Below are 19,237 nucleotides of genomic sequence, written 5' to 3' on the forward strand. Positions count from 1 at the left end.
TGAGGTCAGGAGTTCGAGACCAGCCTGGCCAACATGGCCAAACCCTGTCTCTACTAAAATAAAAAATTTTAAATATATATATATTAGCTGGGCATGGTGGCAGGTGCCTGTAATCCCAGCTACTCGGGAAGCTGAGGCAGGAGAATCGCTTGAACCTGGGAGGCAGAGGTGGCAGTGAGCAGGGATCATGCCACTACATTCCAGGCTGGGTGACAGAGCAAGACTCCATCTCAAAACACAAAAACAAAAAAAAGAAAACCGAACTCCTGGCTGCTGGAATGAATCCCAACCCTCCTGGCTGAGCAGAGGCCTCGGGTGGGCACCGTGTAGACGGCGTCCCAGAGGCCGGCCGGGCCAGAGCGCCGCATACACATACGTGTGCGTTCACATGCTCATGTACAACTGCTGGGGGATGTTCCCCCCTTCTTTTCTTTAAGTAAAGAGGCCTGTCATGGTCAAGGGGCGTCCTGACACTGTATATTTCACGGTGCTTTCATCACGGCCGGCCCGCGGGGGGAGCCTCCCGGCCGGGCTCACAAAGGGCCCTCTAAGCCCTCCGCGTCCGAATTCTCTGCGTGGGAGCCTGCCTCATTTCCTATTAACTTCAAAAGTCTCAATCCTATTATGGCGGGGGGGCGGAGAAACCGCGGAATGGAAGAGGGGGCCTTTATTCCCCGGTCGGAACTGGGCAGAGGCCCCAGGGACCCTCATTAGGCAAGCAGTGTTCCCGAGGGTCTCAGGGGGACTCTGACAACGGCCCTCCCCACCCGACCAAGAGCCCGGAAACCGCGGCGGGGCCCCCGAGCCGCCCAGAGCGGCCCTTCCCTCCCCAGCAGGAATGGCAGGCGGGAGGCGGGTCCGGCGGGCGCAGCTTCATGCTGCCATGAGCCTCACTCACCGGAGCCTCTGGGCAGCGAGACCCGGGGCCCTGACCTGGGTGTTAGCCCCAACCCCCAGCCTTGGTTTCCTGCCCTGGAAAATCGGGGCAACCCCACTTCCCACTCTCGCAGCTCTCTTAGGCTCCTATATGGGTAGAAGGAAGCGCCTCCCATTCCTCGCTCAGCCGGGACCCTCCGGCTTTTTCAGGTTCTTCTGGCCTTGCCCTGTGCGCAGCAGAGTGAGCAGCCAGGCCCGGGAGTGTGACGTAATCCTGGGGCAAGGGAGCCATCGTAGGACTGAGGCAGGGGAGGGTCACTATCTGAGTTTCAGGTTTTTTGTTTTTTGTCTTGAGACGTAGTCTTGCTTTGTTGCCCACGCTGACTGCAGTGGCACAATCTTGGCTCTCCGAAACCTCTGCCTCCCAGGTTCAAGCAATTCTCCCTGCCTCAGCCTCCTAAGTAGCTGGGATTACAGACGCCCACCACCATGCCCGGCTAATGTATTTGTATTTATAGTAGAGACAGAGTTTCACCATGTTGGCCAGGCTGGTCTTAAACTCCTGACCTCAGGTGATCCACCCGCCTCGGCCTCCCAAAGTGCTGGGAGTACAGGTGTGAGCCACTGCACCCAGTCTGTGATCCCATTTCTATGGAATGTCCAGGACAGGCCAATCCACAGAGGCAGGGAGGGGATGCGTGGGTGCCGGGGCTGGGGTGGGGACGGGGAGCGACGGCTAATAGGGATGGGGTTTCTTCTGGGCTGATGAGAACATTCTGGAACTAGACAGAGGTGACGTTTGCACAACTCTGCAAATACGTTAAAAGTCAATGGATTACACCTATAAGCAGGTGAACCTCATGGTCTGTGAATTATATCTCAGTGATGAAAAGTTGAGAGCCACTCACTCTGTTGCAGAGCTGGTTCCTTGATTCCGTCGCTGTGTGCTGCAAGCCTTCTGTCTTCTGTGCGTGACTGTGACTTTCTAGAGGGAAGGGAACACGTCTTCTTCCCCTTGCTGTATCATCTCTGACTCACTGGTCACAAATATTGTCAAACTGAACATAAAAATGGGTGTCAAGGCCAGGCAAGGTGGCTCACGCCTGGGATCCCAGCACTTTGGGAGGCCGAGGCGGGAGGATCGCTTGAGCTCGGGAGTCGGAGACCAGCCTGAGCAACATAGCGAGACCACCCCCACCATCTCAAAAAAATAAAACAGAAAAGAAAAAGAAAAAAATGGGTGTCTGAAGATTGGAGGGATATGGCCGGACACAGGTGGGCAGCGAGGGAGCTGCTGGGCTGGCCACGTGCAGGGATGGAGCAGCCTGTGCAAAGTCCCTGGGGCAGAGACAAAAGCAGCTTGTTCTAAAGACAGAACTGGGAGGTTGGGTCTGAGTGAGCGGGAAGGGGAGGAAAGAGGGCTGGATCGATCCCTCCCTCCCACTCTATCCCCAGGCTAAAGTGCAGGGGCGTGATATCTCGGTTCACTGCAACCTCCACCTCTAGCAATTCTCTTGCCTCAGCCTCCTGAGTAGCTGGGATTACAGGCCCGTGCCACCACACCTGGCTAATTTTTGTATTTTCAGTAGAGAAGGGTTTCACTACGTTGGCCAGGCTGGTCTTAAACTCCTAACCTCAGGTGATCCACCCGCCTTGGCCTCCCAAAGTGCCAGGATTACAGGCATGTGCCACCAAGTCCGCATCCCGCCCAGAGGGCTGGATTCTTGATTCCTGGTGCCTTGAACCCAAGTGGACAGAGTCATGGGTCAGGCGCAGAGCAGCAGAGCTCGCGGGCACGGGTCCAGATGGAGCAGCAGGTGTCTCCTTACCTCCCAAAGCCTTGGGGTTGTATCTGCCCCCCCCCGACCTGGAAACCCAAGCCTGCTTGCTCCCAGGTCTTCTAGCTTATTTCTGTAAGGAGTTGCACATTCCAGAGGAGGAAACTGAGGCACAGAAGTTTCCATGACCCTGGAGAGCTGCCTGAGAGCATGGCACAGCAGGTGTTCATCATGCCCAGCGGGAATGACAGTGGCGAGGCCAGGAGTACCAGAAATCAACCAGGATCCCGCAGCAGGGGCCAGCTGAACCCACCAAGGGCACCTGTGGGTAGGACCCTCTCCTCAGCCGTGGTGTGGGAAGGTGCAGCTGCACCAGACGGCCCCCAGGGTGCAAACGGCCTCACCAGCCCTGCCTTGTAGCGGCAGTAAGGGGTGAACCCGGACGGGTGTCCCTGCCTGAGTAGAGAGGACCGTCCCAAGGCCAAGGAAACCACCCACAGCACCCACGAGAGGGTATTTGGAGCGGTGACGTTGTGCACCCCATGACCCAGAAAGTGGACACGGGTGTGGTCACCACACAGGAGGACCCAGAGGTGCTCATCACACAGGAGGGACCCAGCTGTTCTGTGACTGACAAAACGCTCTGTGCCTCAGTTTCCTCCTATGAAAAATGGGTCTCCCAAGAGGATTATGGCAGAAACCACTGGCCGGGGCAGTGGAGGGGCAGCAGAGGTGAGGAAGGGTGGTGGCCAGGGCTTGGGGTTCCTGTTGGGGCATCAGACCCAGACCTGAGGCTCCAGGAGGTGAACATGAAGCTAGGACCCCAGGTCCAGCCAGGGGGGCTCCCCAGCACCTGAGGCCGCCCTGACCACCCAGACCTCTGAGCCTGCCTGCTCCGGGATCCCGGTCCCGACCGACCCAAACCAGGCGCCCCGGACACCGCCCTCCTGCGCCCAGAGCGGGCCCCTTGCAGACCATCCGGCTGGGCCTCCCAGGGACGCTGTCTGCGGGGCGGAGCTCCGAGCGCCGAGGGGCCGCGGGTGTCCACGCAGCCCTGCCCGGGCGCCAGTCCAGCTCCCCGGCCTCTGCAGCTCCCGAGCGCGTCTGCCCGCGCCGCCGTCTCCACCGGCCTCCTCGCTCCACCTAGCGGCGGCCAGAGCCCGGAGCCGCGGGGCACCCAGAGACGGCGCCGGGCTGTGGGGGGTCGGGGGCGCACAGTCCGGCAGGTGCGGCCAGGGAAACTGAGGCACGGGAGGGCCAGGCACGCCCCCAGGGTCACGCAGAATGAACGGGAAGGTTCAGATCGAACTCCGGCACCCAGGAGCCCATGTAGGTTCCTCCACGGCCACCCCGGAAAAGGAGGGAAGCCTGGAGGCCTGAAAGGAAGGAATGCAGGGCGCAGAAGATGGAGCCAGGCGCACCGCAGTCCTGCCGAGGACCCGGACAGGTCCGAGCTGGGTCCGAAACCCCAGTGCTGCCAATGCCAGCATGGCCATGGCCTCCTTCCCTCACCTCCCAGCGGCCTCTGTCTGTGGCCTCAGTCTCCTCATTTGTAAAATGGATATTAGAGGATCCTTGGGAGGTTCTAGGGAGAGGAGGCAGGGAAAGCCTGCTGGCTGACATATGGTACACAGTAAGCACTCAATAAATGTTGGCTATTGGCCAGGCGCAGTGGCTCACACCTGTAATCCCAGCACTTTGGGAGGCTGAGGCAGGGTGGATCACTTGCACTCAGGAGTTCAAGACCAGTCTGGGCAACATGGTGAAACTCCGTCTCTACTAAAATTACAAAAATTAGCTGGGCGTGGTGGCAGGTGCCTGTAATCCCAGCTCCTTGGGAGGCTGAGGCAGGAGAATCGCTTGAACTCGGGAAGTGGAGGTTGCAGTGAGCTGAGATTGCACCACTGCACTCCAGCCTAGGCGACAGAACAAGACTCTGTCTCTAAATAAATAAACAAATAAATAAATTAGCCGGGTGTGGCGGTGCACACCTCTGGTACTAGTTACTTGGGAGGCTGAGATGGGAGGCTCACTTGAGCCAGGGAGGCCGAGGCAGCAGTGAGCTGAGATCGCATTACTGCACTCCAGCCTGAGTGACAGAGCAAGACTGTCTCAAAAATAAATAAATAAACAAATAAATAAATAAGCCAGGCATGGTGGGGTGCACCTGTAATCCCAGCTACTCGGGAGGCTGAGGAAGGAGAAGCACCTGAACCCGGGAGGTGGAGGTTGCAGTGAGCCAAGATTGCACTACTGCACTCCAACCTGGGCGACAGAGCAATTCTGTCTCTAAATAAATAAATAAACACATTAGCCTGGCGTGGTGGGTGGCATCTGTGGTCCCAGTTACATGGGAGGCTGAGATGGGAGGATCACTTGAGCCATGGAGGTTGACGCTGCAGTGAGTTGAGATGGCACCTCAGCTCACCGCACTCCAGCCTGAGTGACAGAGTGAGACTCTGTCTCAAAAAATAAATACAGAAACGTTAGCTGTCGTGTAATATTGTTGCCTGTGCTTGTGCACCCTCCTCTGTGGCTTCACCTTAACTGTTTCCCCCAGGGCTGGATGCTCCCTCCTGCCTCCCCCCCCACCCCTCTGCACACAGCCTCACCCCTGCAGGAACGCTCTTCCTCCCCTTCCTCTGCCTCTGACTCAAGTTTACCTGCCGTGACCCCACGGTGCCCCAGGGTTCAGCCCAGGGTCAGGCGCACGGCGGGTGTTCGGTGACTACATGAGGTTGGATGAAAATCAGGCTGGCTCCACACTGCGCTGCCCTGCGCCCTCGTTCCACACCCAGAGAAACTGAGGTCCGGAGAAAAGAGGCAGGCCAGCGGAGCTCTCTCATCACAGGCAACGGTCCCAGGGACCTGGAGGGAGGGCTGCGGAAGCCAGCAACTCCTTCCCCTCCACCAGCCCCCAAGGAGGGTCTTGCGGCAGAAGCAGAGACCAGGCCAAATTGAAATTGATCGTGGGGAACAGCTCGGCAGGGTGGAACAGACACGGCCACCGGGGAACACACGGGCGCCCAAGCGTGTGAGCGCGTCCCAGCCTGCGACGGAGAATCTTTTAATCTGCGGTGGATGCTGCTAGCTGAGGCCTCTAAGTAGCCACAAGGCACGGGGGCTAAACTGCAGCAGCTGGCAGGCATGAAGACCCCTCCATTCACTTCATTCATTTCTTCCTCCTGCAGACGCTGGGTAAACCTAGAGCGGCAGAGGGTGGCCAGAAAAGCCCCTCCCCCTCTTCCAGACAAGGGGCTCCTGGGGGGACACACAGGGGCCAGGTACCCAGAGGGGTTCCTGAAGACTCGGGGTTTAGAAGCTAGCCGCGCCTTCCAGGACCAGCCAGACGTCCCGGAATTCCTGTTTGGTGACAGAGAGGGGCAGCTGCCGGCCCTGTGTCTCTCCCTGCAGGCGGCCGGGCCTGGCTCCCACCCCAGAGCTGTGGGGCTTACAAGGGCTCCTCCACGCCTCAGTTTCCCGTGTTGGCCTCTGAGAGGTGATGACCGGGCACGTGGCCAACGGGACAGCCGCGTCCTCCTGAAGCCCCTCAGACTCTGACCCGGAAGCCCCCCTTGGTGCCCGGGGCGGGGGTCGTGCCCCAGCTCATCTCCCAGGGCCCCTCTCTGGTGAGAGCCTCGACCCCGGGATTAGGAGGCTGGGGTCAGGGGTCAACAGCATTTGCCGCGGCTCCATTCAGGCCGAGAGCGGATCCGTTCTCCCTGCCACCTCGAATTTCCTGGACAAAGGCTCAGTGGAGGGACCGGGCGGAGGGACCCCCGAGCACCCTGGGAAAGCCCCGGGAGAGCCTCTGCCCCCGCCAGGCGCCTCTGCCCACACAGCCCCCATTCAGCTGCCAATGAGCTAACGAGAGGGATCCTGCACGCCCATGCTGCAGATGGGGAAACTGAGGCAGCCAGCAGATGGAGCGGGCCGAACAGCTGCAGGGCTTTGGCCAGGCGGGGACCACGCGAGGGAGGCAGCCTGGCCCCCAGAGAAATGGGGCTCAGGCACGGGAGGCGGGGTCTGTGACGGCAGGCGGGTCGGGGGCTGGCAGCAGACAAAGGCAGGCGGGCCGGGTCTGCGGGGGCACGTTCCGCTCGTCAGCCCTGGTTCCACTTCAGTCCACCCTGGACAGGCCGGAATAATCCCTCCCGTGGCCGCTGCTGGGCCGTGACGACTTGAAGGGGGCCCAGCCAGGCTGACTGACGGCCGGGCAGGGGGCAGGGGCACCTGGAGCCCCTCTCTGACACCCCTCAGGCCCTCTGCCCCCACCCAGTGCTGGGACAGCATCTGGTGGTTGCTGATGACACGGATGAGGAAACTGAGTCACAGACAGGCACACACCCCCTCCCAGGTCACAGAGCAAGCCCACCATGGCCCGGACGCCAGGGTCACCCTCACTGGGATGGTCCCACCCTGCTGCAGCTTTGCACAACTCCTTGCCTGGGACTTGGAGGAATTCGGAGGCCTGGGGCTGAACGAGTCACAGAAACCACTCGCCTCCTTTTCATTCCCCAGCAACTGGGAGGCAGGGACGAGCTGGTGGCTGGACCCGAGCCAGGCCGGGGCGCCGGGAAGGCCCCATCAGGTGCCGCCCGAGGCCTGCAGAAAGGGTTGTCAGCTCATGCCTCAATTTTTTCTTTTCTTTTTTGAGACGGAGTTTCACTCTCGTCCCCCAGGCTGGAGTGCAGGACACAATCTCGGCTCACTGCAACCTCCGCCTCCTGGACGCAAGCAATTCTCCTGCCTCAGCCTCCCGAGTACCTGAGATTACAGGCATGCGCCACTACTCCCAGCTAATTTTTGTATTTTTAGTAGAGACAGGGTTTCACCATTAGCCAGGCTGGTCTCGAACTCCCGACCTCAGGCGATCCACCAGCCTGGTCCTCCCAAAGTGCTGGGATTACAGGCGTGAGCCACCGCTACCAGCCTCATGCCTCAGTTTCTCCAGCTGCCAGCTGCCTGTGAACTCCACTAGGTGGGGGTGAGAAGGGGCATCGCCCCCCCTCCTCCTCATGCACCTGGGCTCCTGGACGGACTTCAGCAGGTGGGGACAGTGTCCAGGAGAGGAAACTGCTGGCCAAGGGCCCCACGGGCAGGAGGGTGAGCAGGCCCTACTCAAGGGGCTGGGTGAGCCTGGAAGAGGGTGGGGCCACACTGAGGAAGCTGTGCTCCCAAGTGTGGACCCCAAGGGCTTGGGGGTCCACGGTCCCGCCACGGATGCCACTTAGGCTCAAAACCTCTGAGGTCTCCCTGCCACCCTCAGGAGCAGCCCAGCCACGGGGCTTCTCAGCTCATGTCTCCGTTTGGCCACCAGGCCTTCCCTCCGGCCTGGAGTGGCCTCACCACACTTCTGTAGGGTGACCTCCTCCTCCCCACCTCCCAGCGGAAGCGGGAGTCCTTGGGAAAGGCCTCTTCTGGCCGCCTTTGTCTTCAGCGAGTGCCCTGAGCTCCCAGGGCACCGGCATCCCCTCTTCTGTTACCTGTGTCACCTCTGGCTTGGCAAACAGTAGGTGATTAAAAAAGACATTTCAGGCTGGATGCGGTGGCTCAAGCCTATAATCCCAGCACTTTGGGAGGCCGAGGCGGGCGGATCACGAGGTCAGGAGATCGAGATCATCCTGGCTAACATGGTGAAACCCCGTCTCTACTAAAAAATACAAAAAACTAGCCGGGCGAGGTGGCGGGCGCCTGTAGTCCCAGCTACTCGGGAGGCTGAGGCAGGAGAATGGCGTGAACCCGGGAGGCGGAGCTTGCAGTGAGCTGAGATCCGGCCACTGTACTCCAGCCTGGGCGACAGAGCGAGACTCTGTCTCAAAAAACAACAAAAAAAGACATTTCAAAAGCACCAAAGGATGGGGCAGCTTCAAAGGGTCTGGGACGCCGGCAGAAGATGCAGGCTGGGCCACGGAGCCTTAAGCTGGGTGCAGGGGTCCCACGATCGTAGCCCTGGGGTCCCCAGCTCCCCATCCTTCAAACCCACCGAGGCCACCTTGTGGGAAAATACCTTGGGTTTGTGACAAAGGAAGCAGTGGCTGGCAAAAGTGCCCTTGACACTGACAGGGGACCCCTGGGGGGGGCCTTTCTCCAGCCTCAGTTTCCCCAGCTATAAAATGGGTGCTGGCTTCTTCAGAGGACCTCTCTCCCTCTGCCCTGGATCTCCGGGGACTGCTCCCCCCAACCCTCCAGGGTCCCCACTGCGCTAATCCTCCAGGCGGCCTGCGCCTCGGTTTCCCCTCCCGACAGCCTAATCCCCGGATTGTCGGAGGCCGGTTTTACATACATTTAGAGGCTTTTCATAATAGATTTACTGGGCCCCAGAACGGCCCTCACTGGGAGATTAGCTTCTGCGTAATTGAAAACTGCCCCCCCGCACCCTCCGCCCCCCTCCCCTGGGCTTGGGTCAAAGGGAAGGGCCCAGGGAGGACCCTGCAGCTGTGCGGGCCACATGGGGGCCTCCCTGTGAGCTAGAACGGGGTCTCCCTGGTACACGACCCAACGGAGGCTCCTCCCAGCCCTCAAGCCGGGACTTGAACCAGGTCCACCCCATGCCCACTGCCAAGTGCAGCCTCTGTGCTGGGAGAGGGAGCCATGGTCTCCCTGCTTCAGACGGAGACACTGACTCAGCCAGGGCACCCATGGGCAGCTGGTCTCTCTCTAAGCCGAGCCAGATCCTGGGTGCCCAACTTGGGGCTCAGAATTTGGGTCTTTACTCCCTGACCCCCTCAGCACCTCCCAGGAACCCGGCAGGACAGGGTCTCGGGAATATTCATGGGTAGAATGTGGGAGAGGATGGGGCTGAGTTACTGCCCTTGGTGATTCGGCCCCATCCCCTTCCACCCCTAGCCTTCGCTGCCCGGTCCCCAACTGGGCAACTTAATTCCGCCTGTCACCAGGATGTGGGCCAACTTTATTTATCTGGTGTATATATGTATTTTAATTTAAAGATCTGCCAGCCAGCACGGCTGGCTCCTGCAGTTCCCCCGCTGCCCCCCTCACCTTCGAGAGGCCGTCCTCAGCAACACCCCTGCCCCCCAGGCCTTCCCGGAGGAGTGAATGATGGAGAATGAGCCCTTTGCCTCTAGTATTGCCCAGTAGTCAAGAAAGAGCACTTGACTCAGAGTCCACGCACAACACACTCATGCAGTCCTTCAACAAACATCCACGGAAGGCTTGCTGGCATTGCGCCGGACAATGGGATCACAGGGACGGTCGGGCGCGGGGATCAGGCAACACAGGGCCTGCCTCCATGGGGCTGGCGACTCTGCTCATCAGGAACCCCCAGAATGTGAGACTCCACCCTGCGCCACTGGAGCCTGTTTCCCAGATGAGCAAACTGAGGCTCAGAGAACAGGGGCCTCATCCACAGTGGGTGGTGGAGAGCACACCAGAACCTGGGCTTACCCGATGTCTGCTGCTGTGCCCTCACGCAGGGGTTGAGGTGAACCTCTCTGTGCCTCGGTTTCCCCTCCTGGCCACAGAGCTTCTAGAGCCACAGCCACAAGCGTGACGGACGATGCTAACAGCCCCAGGTGCTCGAGGACTTGGGTGCCACCGTCATTAATGCTCAGGCTGGGAGGGAGGTGGGATATTGCAAACCATAACTCTAGTGCCTGGCGGGCGGGCGGAGAGGGCCGACAGCCGTCCCTGCGAGGGGCTGGCCCCCACTCCATCACAAGATCATAACAAGCTCTGGTTTTTGACGCTTAGGGGGCCACGAGGACCGCCCAGCGCCAAGACCACCCACTCGGGTGCCCCCAGCTCCTCCTCATGTGGGGAATAAACATCGTTCGTTGCTTCTCCGGGCACCTGTGCTGCTCTCCCCGGAGGCCGGGGTGGGAGGCCAGGCTGCGATGACTGGCTGGAGTCAGGAGTGGTCAGGCTGCCTCCCCTCCGCCATCCACTGGACCCTAATGGGGTCCTGGCTGCGGGGCCCAGGGCCTGGGCACTCCCCTTCTCTGACCTCGTCTTCCTTATCTACAAAACGGGCCGCAGACTGGGTGCAGTGGCTCATGCCTGTAATCCCGGCGCTTTGGGAGGCCAAGGCGGGAGGATCCCTGAAGCTCAGGAGTTGGGAAACCAGTCTGTGCAACATGGGGAAACCCCATCTCTATGAAAATAAATAAATAAATACACACATACATACAAAAATTAGCCACGTGTGGTGCCTCATGCCTGCAGTCTCAGCTACTCAGGAGGCTGAGGTGGGAGGATCACCTGAGGCCAGGAGTTCAAGACCAGTCTGGGCAACACAATGAGACCCCCATATCCACAACAATTTAAAAAATTAGGTAGCATGGAGCCGCATGCCTGTGGTCCCAGCCACTCGAGAGGCTGAGGTGGGAGGATTGCTTGAGCCTGGGAGGTGGAGGCTGCAGCGAGCCACAATCGCACCATTGCACTCCAGTCTGGGCAACAGAAACACCCTGCCTCAAAAAGAAAAAAAACAAAAAAAATCACAGAAGCCCTGGGGGAGGCCATGTCGGGGCGGAGGAAGCCTGTGAGTGATAATAAACTCGCCCCACGCCTCCCTCCTCTCTCCTGTCATCCACGCTGTCTTTGGAGCTTGAGCTGGGGAGAGGCAGGGATGGGGGATGCTGTTGAAAGATGCTCACAGATTGTCTCTAGAAGCTTCTCTCATGCCTGGAGACAGGCACTATGGACCCCAGACCCAGAGGGGATGCCCCACAGCCCCTGGTGGGAGCCAGGACTTGAGCCCAGGGCAGAGGTGTAAGCCCCAAACCCTGGCGGGGCGGTCGGAGCTGGGGAAGAGACCAGCCTGGGCAGACGCAGCCGGAAGGGGTGTCCTTAATGACCCCTGGAACCAAGGGTCCCCACCCTCATTCTCCCCGGGCTGCTCCAGATGCAACTCCTGATGCGGCAGGGCTCGCGCTGCTTCACGCCAGTGACCCGTGGGGCCTGGGAGCGGCCTCAGTTTCCCCCTCTGCACAGGGAAGGGTGTCTCCTGCGACTCAGCGCCCCTCCCCCCCGACACATGTCCATTAGGGCGCATTGATTGCTCCTGGGCCGAAGCTCTCCATTTCTGGATCAGTGAGGGTGGGGGAGTGAGGGGCTGTCGGGTGAGCAGGCCCCTGGGAGGCCTGGGCAGGGTCTCTCCCTCTCTCAGGCTCTAAAGGGAGGGATCTGGTCTGAGACATTCCAGACCCGGAGCGCAGAGCAGGGGACTCTGCAGTTCTGGCCTCGGAAGCCACTGTCTGAGCCCCGGAATGTGCACGGACAAATGGACAGGGAGCCGCTGGCTGTGGTTTCTGCTCCACCAGGCGACCGTGCAGGAAGGCCCAGAGCTTGGGCCCAGAGCTTGCCTGTGATCCCAGCATTTTGGGAGGCCAAGGCAAGAGGATCCCTTGGGCCCAGGAGTTTGACACCAGCCTGGGCAATAGAGCAAGACCCCCATCTCTACAAATAATAAAAATGTAGCCAGGTATGGTGGTGTGCACCTGTGTTTTTTTTTTTTTTTTTTTTTTTTGAGACGGAGTCTCGCTCTGTCTCCCGGACTGGAGTGCAGTGGCCAGATCTCAGCTCACTGCAAGCTCCGCCTCCCGGGTTTACACCATTCTCCTGCCTCAGCCTCCTGAGTAGCTGGGATTACAGGCGCCCACCACCTCGCCCGGCTCGTTTTTGTATTTTTAGTAGAGATGGGGTTTCACCGTGTTAGCCAGGATGGTCTCGATCTCCTGACCTCGTGATCCGCCCGCCTCGGCCTCCCAAAGTGCTGGGATTACAGGCTTGAGCCACCGCGCCCGGCCAAGTGCACCTGTGTTTCTAGTTACTCAGGAGGCTGAGGCAGGAGGATCGCTTGAGCCCAAGAAGTCAAGACTGCAGTGAGCCATGATCATACCACTGCATTCCAGTCTGGGCAACAGCAAAAGACCCTATCTCAAAAAGAAGGGCCTGAAGAGATTTTCTGAGGATGCAGCAAGACAGCAGAGATAGAGCAGAAGAAACTGACCTTCCGCAACTTCACCTACCGCGGCGTGGACCTCGACCAGCTACTGGACACGTCTCCCGAACAGCTGATGCAACTGTACAGTGAGCGCCGGCGGTGGCTGAGCCCGGGCCTGCGGCGGAAGCAGCCCTCGCCGCTGAAGCGCCTGCGCAAGGCCAAGACGGGGGCTCCGCCCATGGAGAAGCCGGAAGGGGTGAGGACGCACCTGCGGGACACGCTTATCCTGCCCGCGATGGTGGGTAGCACAGTGGGCGTCTACAACGGAAAGACCTTCAACCAGGTGGAGATGGCCGGGCGCGGCGGCTCAGGCCTGTAATTCCAGCACTTTGGGAGGCCAAGACGGGAGGATCACCTGAGGTCGGGAGTTCGAGACCAGCCTGACCAACATGAAGAAACCCCATCTCTACTAAAAATGCAAAAACAAAACAAAACAAAAAACAGCCGGGTGTGGTGGCGCATGCCTGTAATCCCAACTACTCAGGAGGCTGAGGCAGCAGAATCGCTTGAACCCAGGAGGCGGAGGTTGCAGTGAGCCGAGATCACGCCAATGCACTCCAGCCTGGGCAAGAGGAGCGGAACTACGTCTCAAAAAAAAAAAAAAAAATAGGCCGGGCGCGGTGGCTCAAGCCTGTAATCCCAGCACTTGGGAGGCCGAGACGGGCGGATCACGAGGTCAGGAGATTGAGACCATCCTCGCTAACACGGTGAAACCCCGTCTCTATTAAAAAAAAAATACAAAAAACTAGCCGGGCGAGGTGGCGGCGCCTGTAGTCCCAGCTACTGGGGAGGCTGAGGCAGGAGAATGGCGTGAACCCGGGAGGCGGAGCTTGCAGTGAGCCGAGATCCGGCCACTACACTCCAGCCTGGGCGACGGAGCGAGATTCCGTCTCAAAAAAATAAATAATAATAATAATAATAAAAGAAAGTAAAAAAATAAAGGCACACATGTCTCCAAAAAAAAACAAGGCCCAGAGCTCCTGGACGCCTCCCAGGCAACCTCAGGCTCTGCAGCACCCCCAAACCCAGAGTCCACCCCTCATTCCCAGCCTCCAGTCCCACCCCAAAGCCTCCTGTGGCTATCCTGCCCACCTCCTTGGCCCAACCTCGAGGATGCCCCCAACTTAGGCCCCTGACCACCCCCCACCCCACCCTCAATAAAGGCTGGGTGCACAAATGCCTGAATCGCCCACAAGCCCAGCTTCTGAGAGTTTGCCTAGGCTGGTCCTACCACCTGGTTTCCCTTTCCTGTTCCCCAATTCAGCTCCCTACCGGACCCCACCCTGACCGTGGCTCTCCCTCCCCAGGCTCGGCTGGCGTCTCCCAGGGAGCAGCTGTCAGGGCAGCAGGGTCCAGGAGGGTTACAATGCCTCCTGCCCAGCCCGTGCACCAAGTTCGCGGCTGCCCCTTCCCTCCTGCTGCACCCCAGCCCCAGCTCTAATGACCGTCATGGATATTGCTATGACGTGGTGATTACCTCCAGTCCAGCAGCTCCAGAGGGGAGACTGAGAATGCCAGGGGTACACCACCTCCTCTGGGGTGCCTCTCCACCAGCCACGCCAGCCTGCCTGCAGCCACTTAATTTCCAGCTTGCGCATCATCTCAGTGATGATGTCCAGATCTGTAGGGTCCCCTGAGCTGGGAACTTGCTTTTGTCTGCATCCTGGCCACCTGCAGCCTGGAACACAGTCCCCCACACCACGGCCTCCTCCCAGAAATCCCCCAGACCTGGGGCCCGGAGGCCGCTGGGACAGCCCCACCATCCTGACCCTGAAGCCACAGATGACCGTAGGTGTTCACTAAGTGCTCACTGGGGATGTTGACATTGACGTGCCAGATGCAATTTTTATGGAATTTTCCCTTTTCTGATCATGTAGTTTCTACATGCATATATACATATAACATTGATTCATTCATTCAATCAAAAGCATTTATTGAGCAACTACTGTGTGCCAGGCATGCTCTGGACATTGGGGATCAGGAAGGACTGAGACAAAAATCCCGGCCCTCAGGGAGCTGACACATAAATGAGGAAAATAAAGACAGGGTGTGCCTGGGGTGATAGATAAATGCTGAAAGACCAGGCGCGGTGGCTCACACCAATAATTCCAGCACTTTGGGAGGCCAAGGCGGGCAGATCCCTTGAGGTCAGGAGTTCGAGACCAGCTTGGCCAACATGGTGAAACCTCGTCTCTACTAAAAATACAAAAACTAGCCAGGCATGGTGGCGGGCATCTGTAATCCCAGGTACTCGGGAGGCTGAGACTCAAGAATTGCTTCTACCTGGGGGGTGCAGAGTTTGCAGTGAGCCGAGATCGCACCACTGCACTCCAGCCTGGGCAACAGAGCGAGACTCTGTCTCAAAATACTTACATACATACATAACATACATACATACATAAACGCTGAAAAGAAAAGAAAAAGCAAGGAGAAAAGTGTGGGTGCAACCTGATGTCAAGGAGTCGGGAGGCCTCTCTGAGAAGGCAAGGCTGGAGGAAGGCCCTGTAAAGAGGCAGGGAGAGGCAGACGCGGTGGCTCACGCCTGTAATCCCAGCACTTTGGGAGGCCGAGGCGGGCGGATCACCTGAGGTCAGGAGATCGAGACCATCCTGGCTAACACGGTGAAACCCGTCTCTACTAAAAATACAAAACGCTCAAGCCTGTAATCCCAGCACTTTGGGAGGCCGAGGCGGGCGGATCACCTGAGGTCAGGAGATCCAGACCATCCTGGCTAACACGGTGAAACCCGTCTCTACTAAAAATACAAAACATTAGCAGGGCATGGTGGCGGCGCCTGTAGCCCCAGCTACTCGGGAGGCTGAGGCAGGAGAATGGTGTAAACCCAGGAGGCAGAGTTTGCAGTGAGCTGGGATTGTGCCATTGCACTCCAACCTGGGCAACAAGAGCGAAACTCCATCTCAAAAAAAAAAAAAAAGAGGTGGGGAGAGCCCAGAGGAGACTCGGGAAGGGTGTGCCAGCCAGGGCAAAGAGGGAGCGCGCGTGAGCGAGAGGAGCCCTGGGGAAGAAGCAGGTGTCAGGGCTGGGTTGGGGGCCAGAGGACAGAGTGCTGCGGCCTCTGAGGGTGGTGGTGTTGGGGGCTTCTTCATTTTTTCTTCTTTTTTTTATTTATTCTATTTTATTTATTTATTTTTTTGAGACAGAGTCTCGCTCTGTCGCCCAGGCTGGAGTGCAGTGGCACGATCTTGACCTGGGCTCACTGCAAGCTCTGCCTCCCGGGTTCACGCCATTCTCCTGCCTCAGCCTCCTGAGTAGCTGGGACTACAGGCGCCCGCCACCGTGCCTGGCTAATTGTTTGTATTTTTAGTACAGACGGGGTTTCACCGTGGTCTCGATCTCCTGACCTCGTGATCCGCCCGCCTCGGCCTCCCAAAGTGCTGGGATTACAAGTGTGAGCCACCATACCCGGCCTTTATTTTCTTTTTTGGAGCCTCTTATTCCTGCCATGTGGCTGTTGGACCCCTGCAAGGTCATTCTTTGTGTTTCAGCCTCCCGAGTAGCTGGGATTACAGGTGTTTGCTATCACGCCCGGCTACTTTTTGTATTTTTAGTAGAGACAAGGTTTCACCATGTTGGCCAAGATGGTCTCGAACTCCTGACCTCAGGTGATCTGCCAGCCTTGGCCTCCCAAAGTGCTGGGATTACTGGTGTGAGCTGTTCAGTCTTTTATCTTTCTTTCTTTTTTTTTTTTTTTTTTTTTGAGATGGAGTCTCGCTCTGTCGCCCAGGCTGGAGTGCAGTGGCCAGATCTCAGCTCACTGCAAGCTCCGCCTCCCGGGTTTACCCCATTCTCCTGCCTCAGCCTCCCGAGTAGCTGGGACTACAGGCGCCTGCCACCTCGCCTGGCTAGTTTTTTGTATTTTTTTTTTTTTTTTTAGTGGAGACGGGGTTTCACCGTGTTAGCCAGGATGGTCTCGATCTCCTGACCTCATGATCCGCCCGTCTCGGCCTCCCAAAGTGCTGGGATTACAGGCTTGAGCCACCGCGCCCGGCCTCTTTCTTTCTTTTTTTTTTAGATAGGGTCTGGCTGTCACCCTGGCTGGAATGCAGTGGCATGATCATGGCACACTGCAGTCTCGACCTCCTGGGCTCAAAGGATCTTCCCACCTGGGCCTCCTGAGTAGCTGGGACCACAGGTGCGCACCAACATGCTGGCTAATTTTTTAATTTTTATTTTACCAAGATGGGGGGGGATCTCACCGTGTTGCCCAGGCTGGTCTTAAAACCCCTGGCCTCCAGCAATCCACCTGCCTCAGTCTCCAAAAGTGCTGGGATTACAGGCAGGAGCCACTATGTCCAGCCTCCGTTCAGTCTTGAGGGTGAAGAATGAGACACTATTTCTAAAAAAAAAAAAAAAGTGAGTCCCCCTCCATTAGGGCTATTTGGACCAGAGGGTGGGGACAAAGGGGCTTTCTCCTCAAACACAGGTGTAGACAGGGACACTGAGACTCAGTGGCGAGGGCTGGGGGCTGTGCCTCCTCCAAACTGAGATGGCCAAGGTCTGGGGGGAGGCACAATCCTGCCCTGGGCCATCAGTGGAGGGGCACGGTTCCACCCCAAGCTGCACTCAGGGTTTTGGGCGCCTCAGACCTCCTTTCCCCCAGCAGCCTCCCCCCACCCCCTGCCCGCGGCGGGCACCGAGGCGGCAGTAACAGCCAGCAGGAGGGAGATGACTTCCCTCAGGATCCTCCGGGCGGAAAAAGCTCTGCGCGGGACCAGCGTACCAATGGCTGTCCGGGGCTGGCAGGGGCTGGTGTTGGGGTCTCACTGGGGCTGGGGTCGGGGCCCGGGGGTCACCGGCTTCCCCAAGGAGCGCCCACACCCGGCGGGAACATCCCAGCACAGACCCTGGAGTAAGTGGCCACTCGACACGTTGATGCGGCCACTGGGACAGAGACGGGGTCTGACCAGGGTCTGGCGAGGGAGCAGAGGTCAATTCCTGAGAGACTCGGGCCCAAAACCCATGTGTCTGGTGACACAGGGGTGCACAGGCATGCAGGTGCAAGCGCAGGGCTATGCATGTGTGTGCGCACACATGTCTGAGTGTGACCAATGACACAGTCCCAGGAGAGTCCCTGCTCCGGGCCCAGCACTGGTCCCGGTGATGACCAGGACAGACCCAGCCCCTGCCGTTAGGGGCTGCAGCCTGGGGAGGAGTCAGGCAAGGAAAGAGTCACAAAGGGCACCACAGCCTCCTGGCCGGGGACTCAGGTGACATCTCAGCTGAGTTGGACGGGGCTGAGTGGGGGAGCCCAGCTGCAGTCTGCAAGAGCGGTTCATCGGGGCCGTGGGGGGGGCGGGCAGCAGACAGGGTGTGCAAAGGCCCAGAGACAGGAGCTCAGCCAATCTTTGTGTATTTACCCAAAGTCACCTTTTAGGCTGGGCGCAGTGGCTCACGTCTGTGTTTTCAGCACTTTCGGAGGCCGAGGCAGGTGGATTACTTCAGGTCAGGAGTTCGAGGCCAGCCTGGCCAACATGGTGAAACTCCATTTTTTGTATCTAAAAATACAAAAATTAGCCGGGAGAGTTGGCACACACCTGTAATCCCAGCTACTCGGGAATCTGAGGCAGGAGAATTGCTTGAACCTGGGAGGCGGAGGTTGCAGTGAGCCAGGTTCATGACACTGTATTCCAGCCTGGGTCACAGAGCAAGACTCCTTCTCAAAAAAACACAAAAACAAAAACAAGAAAGCAAAGTCACCGTTTGCATTGAAACTTTGTCTCAAAAAATAATAAGATTGTCACAATATGCCTGTAGTGCCGGCTACTCAGAGGCTGCGGGAGACAAATCGCTTGAACCCAGGAACTAGGGGCTTCAGTGAGCCGTGATCACACCACTGCACTCCAGCCTGGACGACAGAGTGAGACCCCATCTCTAGTAAATAATACAGAGTTAAAAAATAAATCTAAAAAAAGTGTCTTGGCTGGGCGTGGTGGCTCACTTCGGTAATCACAAGAACTTTGGCTTTCAAGTTTTTGTTCTTGGTTTTTTAGAGACAATCTCTGAAAATGGTGAGATTACAGGGGTGAGCTACCATGCCTGGCACCCCCAGCCCTCTGGGAGGCCAGGGCAGGAGGATCGCTTAAGTCCAGGAGTTCGAGACCAGCCAGGTAATATAGCAAGACCCCATCTCTTCAAAAAACAATAATAATAATAAATTGCATTTTAAAAAATTGTCGTAATAGCTAAAAGGTGGAAAGTACCCAAGTGTCTCTGGACAGATGATTGGATGAACACAGCGTGGTCCTTCCACACACCGGAACATGACTCAGCTGTGAAAAGGAGCGAGGCTGTGACCCAGGCCACAGCACGGATGCACCTTGAGGATGTCACGCTCAGTGAGAGACGCCAGACACAAAAGGCCACACAGTGTGTGACCCATTTCTACGAAATGTCCAGGACAGGCCCATCCACAGTGACAGGGAGGGAGGGGATACATCGGTGCCGGCGGAGGGGATGAGGAGTGACAGCTGATGAGGACGAGGCTTCCTTTTGGGGTGATGGAATGTTCTGGAATCAGAGCTGATAGCTGCACAAGTCTCCGAATGCACTAAAATCCATGCGATTGTATAAAAATTGAAGGACACTATTGTGTTTT

At 58.0% G+C, this 19,237-nt stretch overlaps 1 protein-coding gene across 1 annotated transcript; it reads left to right on the forward strand.

Moving 5' to 3' along the window:
* The first annotated feature begins 2,864 nt into the window (after positions 1 to 2,864).
* Positions 2,865 to 12,954, forward strand: LOC117074202 (40S ribosomal protein S15-like). Its single transcript, XM_033195399.1, has 2 exons — positions 2,865 to 2,919; positions 12,606 to 12,954. The coding sequence occupies exons 1-2, from the start codon at positions 2,865 to 2,867 to the stop codon at positions 12,938 to 12,940; spliced, it is 390 nt and encodes a 129-aa protein (XP_033051290.1). The 3' UTR covers positions 12,941 to 12,954.
* The last annotated feature ends 6,283 nt before the right edge of the window (positions 12,955 to 19,237 follow it).

This window comes from Trachypithecus francoisi, unplaced genomic scaffold (genome assembly GCF_009764315.1).
Source record: "Trachypithecus francoisi isolate TF-2019V2 unplaced genomic scaffold, Tfra_2.0 Lachesis_group5, whole genome shotgun sequence".
Taxonomy (NCBI): Eukaryota; Metazoa; Chordata; class Mammalia; order Primates; family Cercopithecidae; genus Trachypithecus; species Trachypithecus francoisi.